General features: G+C 40.5%; 1 protein-coding gene across 1 annotated transcript in view; it reads right to left on the reverse strand.

Moving 5' to 3' along the window:
• Positions 1-15,873, reverse strand: part of TUT7 (terminal uridylyl transferase 7) — a 66,459-nt gene that overhangs the window by 21,458 nt on the left and 29,128 nt on the right. The window contains exons 5-13 of the mRNA XM_060235443.1: positions 15,095-15,272; positions 14,260-14,348; positions 13,723-13,774; positions 12,807-12,876; positions 11,269-11,395; positions 9,881-10,000; positions 6,174-6,308; positions 4,921-5,101; positions 198-1,294 (exon numbers count right to left, since the gene is read on the reverse strand). Of these exons, the coding sequence (XP_060091426.1) occupies positions 198-1,294; positions 4,921-5,101; positions 6,174-6,308; positions 9,881-10,000; positions 11,269-11,395; positions 12,807-12,876; positions 13,723-13,774; positions 14,260-14,348; positions 15,095-15,272 (2,049 nt within the window). The remainder of the gene's footprint in view (positions 1-197; positions 1,295-4,920; positions 5,102-6,173; positions 6,309-9,880; positions 10,001-11,268; positions 11,396-12,806; positions 12,877-13,722; positions 13,775-14,259; positions 14,349-15,094; positions 15,273-15,873) is intronic.

The following is a 15,873-nucleotide window of genomic DNA, read 5'->3' on the forward strand; positions in this document are numbered from 1 at the left end:
AATGGGAAAAAAGATTCACAGGAAAAGAACCATGGAGAAAAAAACAAGTTTAGATAACAGGTTTTATTCCAAATTCATCATTCTGAAGTGCCACTCCAAGGTCTAAACTCAAATAAAACCTTATTTCTACATATCATGATGCAGAAAACTTAAAACACTGTATTTTAAATAATACTTTGATACTTAGATATCATTACCTTGCCTTTTGTGAAAGCAGCTTTACTGAACTCATAGAAGAATTCAGATGCACTATATTGGTCTATAGGTAAGCTGCTTTCACAAGTCTCTCCTTTCTCAACAGCATCTTCTGTGATTGAAGATATCTTCGGAAACTCATCAACATTCTTTTTGGGCTCAGTGCCTTTATATTTAACTGACATGAACAATTCTTCCTCTTCAGAAAGAGCTTCTTCATCACCAGATCCAGTGTAAATGTTGTCCAGCTCATCCTCAGTATTGGTAGTATTGCCATGCTGTTCCTGACTTATGCTCTGTTCTTCTTCCTCTTCCTCTGAGTGATCTATTCCATATCTCTGTTCCTGAGCTGGTGGTTCCAATTTGATCAGAGAATCTTCCAGTTCATCAGTATCCTCTGTGCTCCCTTCATCAACGTTAACCGTTTCATTAAGTACCTCCCCACATTCTAAATTAAATTCATCAACAGCAACCACAGTGTTTTGAAAATTTTCTAAATCAGAAATGCTGTCCGTTTCAATATCATATTCACTAGTTGGAACTGCAAGATCTCCACTTTCACTGTCTTCATCCAAACCTTGGTTAATGCCCAAATGTGTCTGCCACTTTCTGACATGTTGGTTCCCTTCTTCCTCTTCATTTCCACTTTCAGTGTCTTCACAGCTTGGTTTAAATTCCTCATTGTCACCAGAAATAAATTCTTCAATTATGCAGTCTCCGGTGGCAATTCCTAAATGTTCTATGTCATCTGTCAGCTGCTCTTCTAAAAGGCTTTCAGTTCCGAAAACCTGAGAAAGATCAAATACATGTTCCTGAGGAACATGTGAACTTTCCTTGATAATAGTTGCAGAGCTGCCCATGACTAGTTCTCCTGCTTCTTTATGTGCCTCTTTCATGCCAGAGATGCTATGTTTCAAAGCATTCTTTTCATGCTTTTGCACTATGGAGGATTCCAGAGGTTCTTTTTCATTGTTTTTTGTACTATGCTTGGGAGGCAAAGCAAAATACTTGTAAGTTGCTCGTAAACAGTGAAGGATATACTCATACACTAGTTGACTATTTAGTGTCCTTGCCACATTCCTCTTCACAGAGTAAGGATCTGCCAGAAACAAAAGCCAAAGACCTTTCTAAAAAAGTGTATATTACTGGAGATATTACATGTTTTTCTGCTATAATTTAAGACACGAAGTTACTTGATTCAGAGATACTCAAGACAATGTAGATAAAAACAGACCCATGAATAAAAATGTCATTAAAACAATATTAAATACAAAATCAGTTGAATATAAGAACAGCAAAGGATTCACATCAATCACATTTAGCAGAAATCAAGAAATACCTGAAAAACAAGTCTTTAGCTGGTAGCAAAGAATGGACATGGAGAGGATCATTACATGCTCCCTCAAAAGGCAGCCGCAAAGAGCAAACTGCAAAGAGCATATATCATAGCTGAAAATGCTCTGCTATATGCCCCATGAAAACTTACCAGAGTAAAGGGCAGAATGCAAAGAAGAAATAGCATGGTATAGTGGTTAGAGAAAATAGGATCTGGGAGATCCTCATTCTGCTATGGAAGCCTGCTGGGTGACCTTGGGCCAGTCATATGCTGACAGTCTAATTTACCTAAAAGGGTTTTTGTGAGGATAAAATGGAAGAGAACGGAATAATGTAAACTACTTTGAGTCCCAGTTGGGGAAAATGGCCACATATACCCGAGGTAAATAAATAAATAACATGATCTGGGTCCAAACTAGATAAGGCATACATAACATTTCCCTGACAGCATTTTGCAGACTTAGAAAGCCACTTCCAGAGTGGTGACCGAGATTAGAGAGATAGTGTCAAGCATGGTTGAACACTACTGCCAATTGACTGCTTTAGGGTCCTGTCTATATCTGGTCTGTGAATTGTCATGAAGGACCCCAGTTCATTTGTTTGTTATTCTTTCCCTTTTCTTTTCCCACTTTATGGCTGTTAATTTAGAGTAGTGTGAAGGGAACAAAGTAATCAGCACCTTCCCATATATCCTCCGGAGGGAGGATGAGACATCTGGCGAAAGCAAGGACAAAGTTCTGATAAACGTCCTGGGAAAGTATACAGTCTGATAGTTTAGATGTGAACACTTCCCCGCGGCCCCCTCCCTTGGAATCCCTTTGAAGTATGCCTTAAAAGTTTTGTATCAATGTATCAGTTTCATCACTCTCAAGAAATGCCTTTGGCTAAAGTATCGGTCTATCAATAAACGTAGTCTTTGTATCAACTTCAACTCGTCATTGAACCCACATGCTTGACAGATAGTGGAGCATGTAATCTTTCCACCCGCGAGGATGAAAAGATGTTTGGAGAATGACTTAGAGAGAGTGTTATTTGCAGGAGAAAAATGACAAAGAAAGGTATACAGATCCTCTAGCTTGGTATCTACTCCCCGACCCCCCGAGATTTTTCAGATTACAAAAGGCAGTTAAAATGTTATGCACATCTGTGTGCAACATTTAGCTTGGTCCTAAAAGTCTTATTTTGCAAACACAGAATTGCATTTCAGGTAGTGACTTGACTTGTGCCCCTTAGTAAGCCAATGAGTGAGCATATGCTTAAACTCATATCTCTCAGCTACAAGTTCAACATTTATTCACCAGACTACAAAAGGCTCTCTGAATAAACCTGTTTGTTTAAGTTGTTGCACTGCAGCATGAGCTATATGGAACAGGGTGCATTAAGATTAAAGCACAGAACAAACTTTTCCTTGGTTTTTTTTACTAGTTTTCAAGCATTTGCAGGGTTTCACACTTCTTTTCACTGGATCTTCTAATCTGAATGTATGAGATCTGATCACAAAGTCCCAGTGACTTATTGGCAGACACCATCCTATATATCTGGAATCACTGTGGTACAATCAGACAATATTTGCCAGAAACATTTTGCTCAAAATGAGAATCTCCTCAACTTCTGTGGGTTGGCACACATGCAGCTGCTTTACATTATTTCTTATGGAAAGGGAAGGCAAAAGGAAAGTCGCCAGATGCATATGGATCCAGTTATATACAAATGACTTTCCACATGGGAGACAGTCAGGGACCAATGCATGACAGCCTCTAACTAGCAGGGTTTTTTGTGTACACCTTTCCTAAAACAGAATTCATACTATTAAGCCCAAGTCACTCAAGAAAAAACTTTGAATTTCCTCTGCTATAAATAACAGCCCCACATGATGTTGACCATTTAATGGGATGTCAAAGTAACTCAGAAAAACTCACAGTAGCTCAGAAAAACTAAAGGTCTGTAACCCTGCCCCCCACCCCAAGATCTTCTCTTTGTCCCTTAGCTGAAACCAAGTTTATTTCATTTTATTTATTTATGGATTTTTACCCTGCCCTACTCCATAGGCGGGCTCAAGGTGGCTCATATAAATCCACAGAACAATTAATTCATAAAAACATAAAAACAATAACTTTAGCCAGGTTAAAATTTAAATTAAATACTTAAATATTGATTAGCAGCTTGGTAATTAATTTCCATTCCAGTATGCTATGCTTATGCCAGGAAGACAGTAGATCATTTGGTAGAATAAGTCTACTGCCCCTAGTGCTGATGATCTAAATCGCATTATGGAGTGCATGAGGCACTTGAGGTTTGAGGCAGGGGAGGCTGATGTTATTTGATGTTTGCTGCCTCAACCAAGGGTCTGGCAGAACAGTTCTACTTTCAAGCCCTGCTAATTACAACAAATCCTGCAGGGTCCTGATCTTAGTTGGGAGTATTTTGCACCAGGCCAGGGCTGAGAAGGCCCTGGTCGAGGCAAAGCAGATGTCTTTCAGGCCAGAAGTACCAAATGGTGCTAGGTCTAGAAAGCACAAGGCTCTATGGGGGACAGATGGTTCTACAGGTATGCTGGCCCCTGGCTGCATAGGGCCATAATCTTAAACCTGATTCGGTACTCAACCAGCAGGCACAACACAGGCCAAATATGTGCCCTCATAGATGTCCATAAAGCAAGTATGTGACTGCATTTTGTAGCAGCTGAAGCTTCCAGATCAGGCTTAAGGACAGGCCCACATACAGCAAGCAGTAGTCAAGCCTGGAAGTGACCACTGCATGGACCTCTGTGGCCAAATCACAGGAGGAAAGGTAAGGGACCAGTTGCCTGACAAGCTGAATATGATAAAAGGTTGACCTAGCAACATTAGTGAACTGGGTCTCCATAGAAAGTAAGGCATCTAGGATCACTCCCAAATTTCTCAACATTGGCACCAGCATCAGTGGTGCCCCACCAAAAGTTGTAAGTCGGATTCCAAAACCAATCCCCCCACAACTCAGAAACAGGACCCGTGTCTTAGCTGGACTAAATGTCAGCCGTAACCAATCAGCCACAGCTTCTATAGCTCTAGGAAAATATCAGGGGCGGAATCTGGCTGGTCATACATCAACAGATACAGCTGGGTGTCATCAGCAAGGGAGCCATGTTGGTTTTAAATAACAATTAAGTGTGTGTGAGGGGTAAGGGCTAGGAAAAAATACAAAGTGATGCTTGTGCAACACACTGATTAGGATGCAGGAGGATACCACTGATGCATATGCAAGTCAGAAGCTTCTTGCCCCTTCCCTAGTTTGTTTGTAGCTATCTCTCACACACTCAAAAACTGTGGCTCTGTATTGAAAATTGCACAAATAGATTTCTCCAGTATTCAATACACCTGCACGCTCTTGAAGTTAGCAAATTCCAAATACCTTCCACAGCAATCCGTTTTTTAGGCCAGTCCTTGGATTCACGAGAGACTTTTTCTTTGAGGCGTATGCTGATGACCAAATCTGCCAAATTAAACTCCAGGGCATAGAAACGAAGCAGTTCAACCCAGAGCTGCCCAACTGCAACTAAACACTGATGGTTTGACTCAAACACTAAAGGAACCTGCCAATTAAAGCAAAATCTGAATTATTCTGTATGTCAAGGACAAAACCATACATTATCAAACATTTCAAAACAAAACACAGCAATATCAGTTTTCTCTAAGGTTTAAAGGTGCAAGGCAGAAAGGAAAGAAATGGAAAATAATCCTGTGTTCAGCCAGTATTAATATATGGAATTGATTTTTATATAACAGGAAATTAAGTGATTTTATAAAAAAAGAAACAAAATATGAGATCCAGCCATACTTAGCTATTTCAAACACAGCAAGATTGGCTACAATTTCTATCACAAACATTAGTACAACTTAGTTACATGGCAAGTGCTCTCCCTCAAACACACACCAGAATGTGATGATATTACTAGCATAAAGAGAGTATTTCTGAGGTAATCAATGGTTTTCCTTTTTTTAACTTGTATTCCTGGCATGAATGTGCTTACTCCATTACAAGTGCTCAGTTGTTCTGACATGTATTAATCAGTACAGTAATTAAGATGCTACTCTATCTTAAAAGTGCATTACATAAGTACCAAGTTACACACCAAATATTTAACAGAAAAAATAGCAAGAGTAAATAGTATTAAACAATTATGTATTTATTCAAAGCATTTCTATTCCACCTTGTCTCCTGGGACTCAGAGTGACAAACAATGTAGGAACCAAGTTCCAAATATATTCCCATTTGAATTAGGAATTCTAGTGTTTTCTTTAATAATGACTAAATTATATTACTTGGCCCTAAGGAAAATACAATTATTCATTATTTGTTTCTAGGAGCTGAAAGACTTGACTGTTTAATTCTTCAATTCTCCAATCTTGTGGGGGTCCACAGAATCAGTTTTATATTGTGGCAGCTATCAATAACCACTGAAATAAAGCGCAGCCTCAAATATATTTATGATGCCACTTATATTTCACCATTACCAATGTAATTGCTCCATGTTACTTGAAGGTTTATAAGCTGAAAATTACAATTATAGCCAACATCTTCATTTTAAAAACTCAGCAAGCAATAAATGTTTTAAAATATACTCTTAAATTTAATTTCTCCTCCATAGAAATAGATTAACACACCTTGCCACTCTTGGGAGAAGGCACCTGCGAGGAACTGGGTTCATCGACAGCAGGACTGTGCTCCCACACCACAATGTCATTTTCAACTTCCTTTAGATTAAAGTTCACTAATTTGTTTAATGAAAATCCTCCAATCTACAGAGAATACACATAATCAGAAGTAATTACATATGGAGATAAAATTCAGTATTGTAAATAAATATACATACTATATATAATGTATAATTATACATCATATACAGCCCCATAGCCAGAAACGTTGGGGTGGGGAGGCCCAGGGGAAAAATTTTGGGGTGGGGAGCCCGGAGGCTTGGCTGTTTCTTCCAGCGGCCAGCCACCTGGCTCCAGCTCTCTCTCTTGCATGCACTCTCCCTCAGATCCACTGAAAAAGCCCCCACCACCCTGCCCCGCAGAGAAGGACACCCTCGGCAAGCCAGCAACTCTCGCTCACTCTCTTCTTCCTCTCCACACTGGAGGGGGGGGGGGCATGACGACGACTCTGAGCAGAGCAGGTCCCGATCGATCCTCTGGACTGGAGTCGGGAAGGCAGGCGGACCGGGAGGAGGATGCGGGGAGGGGGGGGGAGAGGCAGAGCTGCAAGAGGGAGACTGAGAAGGAGGAGAGAGAGCATCCAGCAGGGAAGGAGCTGAGCTGCAGGCCAATGGACAAGGAAGACGGCACCACGACTGCTGCCTCCCAGACGCAACAGTGGAATCCAAACCATGCACCCCTCCCTCCCCCCTCCAGCGGCCCCTGGGATCCCCCTCCCAATCAGGCTTCCCGTGGCTCTTTGCCTGCTAGGAATCTCACCAGCTGGAAGACTCCAACAGAGGGGCCATACAACTAAAGAGGGGGAGTGAACAGAGGGGTCTCCCCCCCCCCCCCGTGGCTATGGGCCTGATCATATATATATTATGTATAATTATAATATTATAACATAAATACAGATATAACATAAACATAATATAGAGGACACAGTACTATAAGTGACACTATTAGACAGCTACTAAAAAGTGTCATGAAGAGCACCCTTGCTGTATCGGGTCAAGACACAGTCTACTTTACAAAGAAACTGTATTCTGGTTCCTCAGTTTAGATTTGAAATACGACAGAGTTTACTTCTCTCTATGTTTATCATCTCTTTGTTCAGCAGTATTTAAGGAATATTTTGTTCAGCTTTTTCTCTCTTCATTGTAAACAAAGGCTTAATTCAGGGGTGGCCAAACTGTAGTTTGGGAGCCACGCGTGGCTCTTTTGCACATATTGTGTAGCTTTTGAAGCCCCCACTGCCCTCTTGGCCAGCTTGGAGAAGGCATTTCTCTCTTTAAATCACTTCTAAAAACCAAGCTAGCCAGCAGCTTGGATAATGCATTTAAAGTTAAATCTGCTTTCTTTCCACTTCTCCCTCCCTCCTCCCTCCCTCTATTTTCCTTCCTCCCTCCCTCTCTCCAACATCTGACGTTTATTCTATGTGGCCCTTACATTGAGCATGTTTGGCCCCCCAGGTGTAATTACTAATAAATTGCAAAATTTCACGTACGTTATAAATAGCTCTTTTGATGAAATTAGTGTATTCTAATCACTCTGCTCCTACAATTCTGGGCACACTACCCAAGGGGCAAAGAGAAGAATGGGGCCTCCTTTACAGTTTTTTCTTGCTAAAAAAGTATTGGCTTCCTGAGTTTTTTCTTATGTTCACAGGGAACTGGGACAAGAAGCAAAGAGAGGAGGAGTCTTATGAGCTGTTTTTGTCACTTTTGAAAATTATGTCAATCTAAGTTGGTTGCAACTTGTCAAGTGCCAAAGGACTTTATCAGTAATACTCTTCTGACCTATAGTGGTGGCAGTGATTAAAACATTTTGATTCTTTCTGATATTAAGAAGGGAAGTATTTCAGAGGTACTGAATCAGTTGTAACCTTGGCTTTCTTGGAATATTCATCAATGGAGCAAAATAGGAAAGTCTGTAGAGAGCATATTACCTCTAATAATATGAAAAGGGGAGATGGAGACAGAACTTTCTAATTCATTTGCTAGTATTCGTTCCAGTATTGTGAAAGAGTTCTCTCTTAACATCATTAACAATTTTGGAAACTTCTACTACATTTTCCCTTAATCATCATTTTTTCTCTGGTGCAGCCAAATCTAAAGCCTTAGACCCTTTCATTGTGACAACTGACTATTTATGCATAACAACTGTCTATTCATATCTATCACTTGGCACTGGACTCCAATTTTGTTTCACTCGCTTAACCAGTTATCAATTCATAAGACTTTTCCTCTAATCCCATGACTGCTAAACTCTTTTTATGAGAAAGCAGTAAGGAACTTTGTCCAAAAACTGTTTGAAAAATCCATATGTCTACTTGGTCACGTATATTTAGAAGCCTGTAATTTTGTAAATACTTAGAATTAATTCACTTAACCAACCACTCATTAGAATGCGGTTGGAGATGGTTAAATCACCCTATCTCCAAACCACAATCTTTGCACTTCCACCGTAGTGTTGATTCCACAAAGTTTCTCAAGCAAGTACTTGGATTATCCAGACAAAAATTAGATATGCAGGCCACAGGAGTAGGGCACGAACTGGTTCACATACTACAATTCAGTTTGGGCTAGTTTGGGAACCGATGTTCAGGGAAGGCACCTTCCTCGAACATTCACCAGACTTGTGGCTGGTTTGGCTGTTCTGGGCCAGCTATTTAAAACTGACAACTGAGTGATACATGGTCAGCTGTTAGATTTCACTCCCCTCTTTGAAATGAGGGGAAGCAAAAACAATGGGTTAAATAGCTGCCAGCCATTTAGAGCCAGCACATGGAGTAGGCCACTGGGCACCCCCTCCCCTCAGTGGAGCTGGGGCCGGCACTTGCATAGCATGCTCCTTGCAAGGAGCGCGATATGCAATGCAGGAAGCCTGAGCAGGGCCGGCGCTTATGTAGTGCACTCCTTGCAAGAAGTGCAATGGGATGGTGCCGCTTGGCCATGTTCAACCCAAAAGCAGTTGGGCACCGCTAAAACAGTGCACTCCTTGGAGATTTCCAAGGAAGCCTTCAAAGAGCATTCTGCAGGGGAATGTGGCGGTGTGGCAGCACTGTTGTGCACTGCCTGTCACTCCCTCATCCCCCACTCACCTGGCCTGCATGATGACATCACTTTCCGTGTGCACGCAAAGTGTGCATGCAAAGTGGCATCAGGGCTGCAGCTATTTAAGCCTAACAGAAGACTAGCAGACTCAACCAGCTGTTAGATTTAAATGGCTGTGAGTCATTAAAACACTTTGTTTTCACTCCTTCCTCGACTTTCAGGACAGCCTCAGCCTGCTTTCTCCCAGTGGCAGCTCATCATGGTTGGGAGAAAGGGGGACCAAACTCATTGGACTGGCTTGGTTCAGGTGGGGCCCTTTTGGGTTAGTTCAGGGGCCAACCCTAACCACTTTTGGGGGGTTCGTGCCCATCTCTACACAGGAGTGACAGAAAGAAAGTGTCAGAAAGGTTCTGTACTTTACATAATATTCCTTACTGTATACTCTGGGAAGGAATACATGAGGTACTCATGTAGGAAAATTAATGTTGTGTTATGATGAATATTTCCTGATTAAAAAATGAGCAAGCAAAAAATTGTATGTTATCTTAAGTTTATATACATAAATGTGAATTCAAATTTTATAAGCATTTACACAAACTTTAAGCAAAATACACATACCCATGATCCTAAATAAACAGGCAGAAAAGGTTCTCTCCTCTGTTGCAGAAAGAAAATGACCATTAACGCAAACACATAAGGTGGTAAGCCACCTTCTTCAGGGCGATCTGCACAACATAGCTATAAATGGATGAGGAAAAACATTTTAAAAATGCCTTTGTCAGACAAATATTCCAAAACAACAGATCTTCAGTAATAACATAAACTAAAAGCTTTATTAGGAAAACTAATAAATTAGGGAAACTCATAGCCTAATCCTCTTCCGCCCCTTAAACTGCACCAACTCAATGGACACTCCTGCAATACAATAGCTCTCCACAGAAGACAAGTACAGCAGAGCCATGGAGCTGTATGTATGCAAACACACTCTCTCCTCATTACTTAGTTTTGGTGATGCACTGACATGCCAATGATAGGGCTTCATTGACAGCAATGCCATTCCTTTTCATCATATCTTGTGCTCCACTGCAGAACACAGCATTCATAACACTTGAGAACAGCAATATTTTGATTTTATTGTGACTAAACATGCATAGATTATAATGAAGTCAGATCAACAATCACACTAATCTGTTAAAGGATGTAGCACTAAGTATTTATAGAAAAAATGTTTCCATTATTTGCACTATAATGCAGTGTTCACTGTACTTAAATTTCTGTGAAGAAACACTGTAGACCAAGTATGCAAAAAAATACAGTCAGGTAGAAGGAAATGAAATAAGTCTCTTTGAAACTGTAGGTGAGAAAAATTCACAGCCTAGAAAAATCTAGCAAAATTAAGCTCACTGTACATCACTGTTAGTTCTGAAAATGAAAGGGATGGGAGAATTCCTAGATGTCACAGGAAGGGAAAAACTCTGTGTGAGCCCAAGCAGCAGCTAACCTCCTAAATAAGTGGTTATAAAATCAGGAAGCACTATGGCTTGAGTCTTGCATACAATTTTCATTTTCATAGGTCTGTATAAATTATAAAAATTAAGTAGATGTGCATATATTTCCTTATTTTCCTTAACTGATAGAGAAATCTAGGTGGTTTTTTCCAGTTGCACCTTAAAGACCAACAGAATTTTTATTTAAGGTGCAATTGATTTGAATTTTGTCTAACTACTACAGACTACCACGGTTTTAAGAACAGAGTGCATTCCGTTTGAATTGAAGGGAATTATCTGTTCCAAATGTGTAATGCTTCATGCCTAGCCTCAATCCTGGTTAGACAGATAGGAGGAATAAGCCTTTACACTTCCAAGATCCTGTCCAACAAAGAGAGAGTCGAGAAATATCCACAGCTCTTCAATACAGCTAAAATAGATATCACCTGGAAGAATATACAACAGATAAAATAATACCAATTTATATATTAGTTGTATAAATAAAAAAGTCACATTTACCTTTGCCCAGTACCTAAAGGCAACAACAAGGGACACCAGATGAGATTCTAGCTTTCCTAGAGCAGCCAAATGATTTGTTGTCAGACATGCATTTTCATTCCCTGCACTTACTCTGCAAACAAGGCCACTAAAATGATGAAGACAAAAATGTAAAGATCTTTTTTAAAAACATCATTTAAAACTGTGGATACAACTACAGGCGACTGAGGAAGTTGTGGTTTTGTACTTCCTCTTCTCTCTCCCTCAGTAATGAGTAGCAAAAGTGTGATATAACATGACCCTGTAGTCAGGGGTGTCAAACTCATTTGTTATGAGGGCTCGATCTGATTGGGCCAGGTCATGTGTGTCATAAAATTTAATATCAGGTAGCAGAGAGACAAACTTTATAAAAGATATAGACAAAAAGTTTTTTTAAAACATACTCAATGTAGGGAATTACCACAATAATAAATAACATAAATCAGAGTATGTAAGCACATTTGTACTTTTTAAAATTGATCCTCCTTAGTAGCTTTGTAACACAATAGACCTATTAGGGAAGCAGTTGAGGAACTGTGACACAAATGTTAATATTTGTATCAAAGTGCACATTATGTTTGACAGAGGGCATGTTATGTTTTCTGGTGAATCTTTTTTATTTACTAATAACTTAAAACCTTTAGTACCCATAATCAGATGCATATTTATTAAAACTGGCGGCTGCTCTGGGACAACAGGGCTCTCCAGAAGCCAAGACAGGAGGCAGACAGTTTCCTGGCCCTGGGGAAAAGTGGGGAAGTACTGGCAGTAACATTGTAGAACACAAGCTAGATGCTAGACGTGGCTGCAGTGCAGTCACTAGGCTCTTTCACTTCTGGGTCATTTTGCAGCTCACTGATGGGCAAGAAACTGGCACAGCAGCTGCCAAACCTGGCAGAAAGGAGTGGGGATCAGTAGCAGGCACCTGAGTCTCTGCCCACACCCCATCCATGAAGGCCTTCCCTCTAGAAGGGATGGGATGATTGCTAGGCATGTACATTCTGGAACAGGGCTTTATTGGAGCAAAGTAGGCAGACTTTCACTCCTAAGCACAGAAAGCAGGCTGGAGACCAGGAGGATTATCAGAGTAACAAACCAACCCTTTTCTCTCTCAATTCAGAGGCCTTACTGAAAAAAGTTTCAGGAGCACAAGTATGCCTTGGGACAGTGTGGCCAGGATCCCACTCCTCAACAGCGCACTTATTAGGAAATGCATTCTACTGAATGCAGTACAGCTTACTTCCAGGACAAGGTTATATGTCTTCACTTACATACAAGGTTCACCCCCCCTCCCCAATATGCCGATTCAAGGGAAAAGAACAGAATGAAAACAATGATTAGAGAATTAAGTAGTACAGAAGGAGTAACAACCTTAATTCTAAACTAGAAATGATTTAACCATATAATTATTTTTACATGTAAAGAATATCAGTTACTACTACAAAAAGAATCCTTTTCAGGTATGGGGATGTGTAATTTCCATTTCCATATGCTGGAACACCAGACAAAATTGCAGAGACCTTTCTTTTTCTTTGCATACCACCACAGGTACTCTAGCATGGAAATCTGCATCAACATCGATAAAGGATTCTAAGGGAAAAAAAGAAAGCCACAATCTTGATATCAATGATAACTAGGATGTAAAATCTTTTGCACATTAAAGGAAGATCTTCTACTCCTTTGCTTGCCTTTCAAAGATAGATTCACATTAATTTAATTTTCATGTGATATTTAAAAGTACTGATTCTGAGACCTGTCTATCTAAAACTATCATTTGCTGCTTCTCCCCAGGATATCTTTTTGATACATGGAGTCTGTATTTGCATTCACATGAAAGCATATCTGTTAGAATGCAGATGGTATTTGTGCAATTCATACACTTATACAAGTGTATATGCAGGAAACAATTTGCCACCTCGCCCCAACAACAGACTGTACGAGATTTTGCTCCTTTCTAGCCAACCTTATACACACTCAATATCACTTTAACACAGCTGCTTTTAATCCCTGACACTTCATAGCTAATATACCCCACTGAGTGGGTTTTTCTCCCAGTCTGAATGCATGTTTATAAATTCAATGGCAATTTTAATCCACATTTGTGACCAATTATGGAGACAGCAGGCAGTAGCTATTCCAGATTAAACAAGGATAAAGCACAAAGGTGGAATTCTGCATACACTCCAAAGTGTATTATTCTTGCTATGCCAGGCCATAGGCAGGACAGGGACAACCATTCCAACATTCTCGTATTTGTAGTAATTCTCATGGAACTTTTCCCACTTGTAATGTTAAAAAAACAATAGCCACCCTAATCAGTTGCCTTACTGACTCAGTAGATCTCTCTGTAGTGCTACTTGCACAGAACTGACTAACTCTCATGTGGCGTGAATGACCAAATATAGCTAGCAATAGATCAGAATGAATGCACCTTACCACTGTTCTTCAGGCTTTCCTGTACAAGCAAGAGAACATCTGGTTGGGACATCTGTGAAGGATAGTACAAGCTATAGAATTTTGATATTTCTCAATTCACTAGGTATTTATACTTTGCAGAAGTATTTTGAAATATTGGTATAGTGTATTTTTTTTACATTTAGCATGCTAATCAACCAAATACAAATTAGTTTTTTAATCCTTTTACTGCAATTTTGAGATAGAATATTTGAGAATAAAGTAAGCTAATTTCACATAAAAGGATAGTCTTCCAATAATCATATTGAAAAGAGAAATCTTAGATTTTAGTTTACATCAAGAGCTAGGAACCTAGGAAATGTATGTATATGTGTTACACCACCAAAAAACAATTACTTTTATTTTGCTTTAGGAAATGGCTCAGATTTAGACATTTTTTTCAGAATATCAGCTAATAGTAACATTATGGCAGTTATCAATCATTTTTAATTCAAAAAAAATTAGTGTAGAGTTGCCCCAATTTATACAATATTTATTAATGAAAATCATCACACTTACACTGGCTGGAAACTGAGTATCAAGATTTACATCAGAATTTTTGAAACCAAATCGGCTACAGGATGAGCCATACAGTCTTAGAGAACAATCTATAGGTGAAGGGAAATGATATGTTTTAATTCGAACTGTAGAATCAAGAAGCAAACCTATGTTCTCTATAACAGTGGCCCCCAACTTTTTTGGTCCCAGGGACCAGCCCCAGGGCCGGCCAGCTCACCGCAGCCCCAGGGTCAGCAGGGTGGGGGCACCCAATTCGGCCTCCCCCCCCGTGGAGCCTCCTCTTCCAAATCCCCCTCCCCCCCTGCAGCCTTGCCCCCCCCCCGTTTTCACCATTTAAAGGCCGGGGAAGGGGCTGTGAAGCACTTCCCAGGCTGACCCCCCCTGTCGATCACCTGATCTGCAGGGGAAACGGCAGCAGCGGTGGCGAGCAACCCACTGAAAGAGTGGCACTGCCCTTGCCCCTTACTGCCGTGGTTTTTCCCACCAATCAGGTGATCAGTGGAGGGGGGGTGTTGGCCTTGGAAGTGCTTCAAGGTCCCTTCCCTGGCCTTTAAATGGTGAAAACGGGGGGAGGAGGCGCCGCGGGGGGGGGATGGTGAGGCTGCTCAGGAGGGTGGGCGACAAGGCACAGCCCAGTTGAAAAGAGGCCCGAGGGGCACCCCTGCTCTATAACACCAGAGTTTTACCAGTACTGGTACACAAACTGCAAGAGGCTTCACTTCCAAAGCCCTCCAGTGTTTATTATGGTTCAGGGAAAATATACACATGGCTGAAACTTGATAAACTCAAACTGAAAAATCTGTTTTAAAAATGAAGATTGTCAACAGATTATTACCTGGCAATTTTTGATGCAATACATTTTCCATTGCAGTTTTAATTCTGAGCCTTTGTTCCAAGTCTTCATTATTTAAACCAAACTCTTGCACTACTTTTTTAATGGCAACACCAATAGCTTGGATTTGCAACGGTGTCGGTGGAGGAAGGGCTGTCAGCAGCTGTTCTTCCTGCTTTTCCTTTGAAGATAAATGCGAGAAAATTTGGATTACTTTTTCAGGCTTTTCCACAAACTTTGAAAGTGTATCCTGACATAATTATCTGACAGCAATGTAATACCTACCATATTGTACAGATAAAAATAAAACACACATAAAATACCCTGGAAAAACTGTTGAAACTGTGTACTCTTACAGCTGGAGACAGCAGACAGAATAGGGAGCAGATTCTGGGGTACAGCTGACTATCATCTGCCTATAGGTGGTATCAAAAGCCAAGGTACTTGAAGTGATCACCCAACGGATAGTGTGTTGTGTGAGGAGAAAATAAATGGATGACCCACCAAACAGACTAACTGGGGATGCCAATAAAGAAGCAGCAAGCACAGAGTTTCTCTCTGTGCAAACACTGGGGCAGATCACAATCCATGGAGGTGGTCGGCAAAACATGTGAAAAAGACTAGGAGATGGAGAATAAATGAAGACTTCCTACAGAAAACAGAGATAGTGGTGTCTCTAGGAAAATAAACCAAAGCTTTTTTTCAAACAAATGAAAATGAGGAGGAGGGACGGTGGCTCAGTGGTAGAGCATCTGCTTGGGAAGCAGAAGGTCCCAGGTTCA

Source organism: Heteronotia binoei, chromosome 4, assembly GCF_032191835.1.
Source record: "Heteronotia binoei isolate CCM8104 ecotype False Entrance Well chromosome 4, APGP_CSIRO_Hbin_v1, whole genome shotgun sequence".
Classification (NCBI taxonomy): domain Eukaryota; kingdom Metazoa; phylum Chordata; class Lepidosauria; order Squamata; family Gekkonidae; genus Heteronotia; species Heteronotia binoei.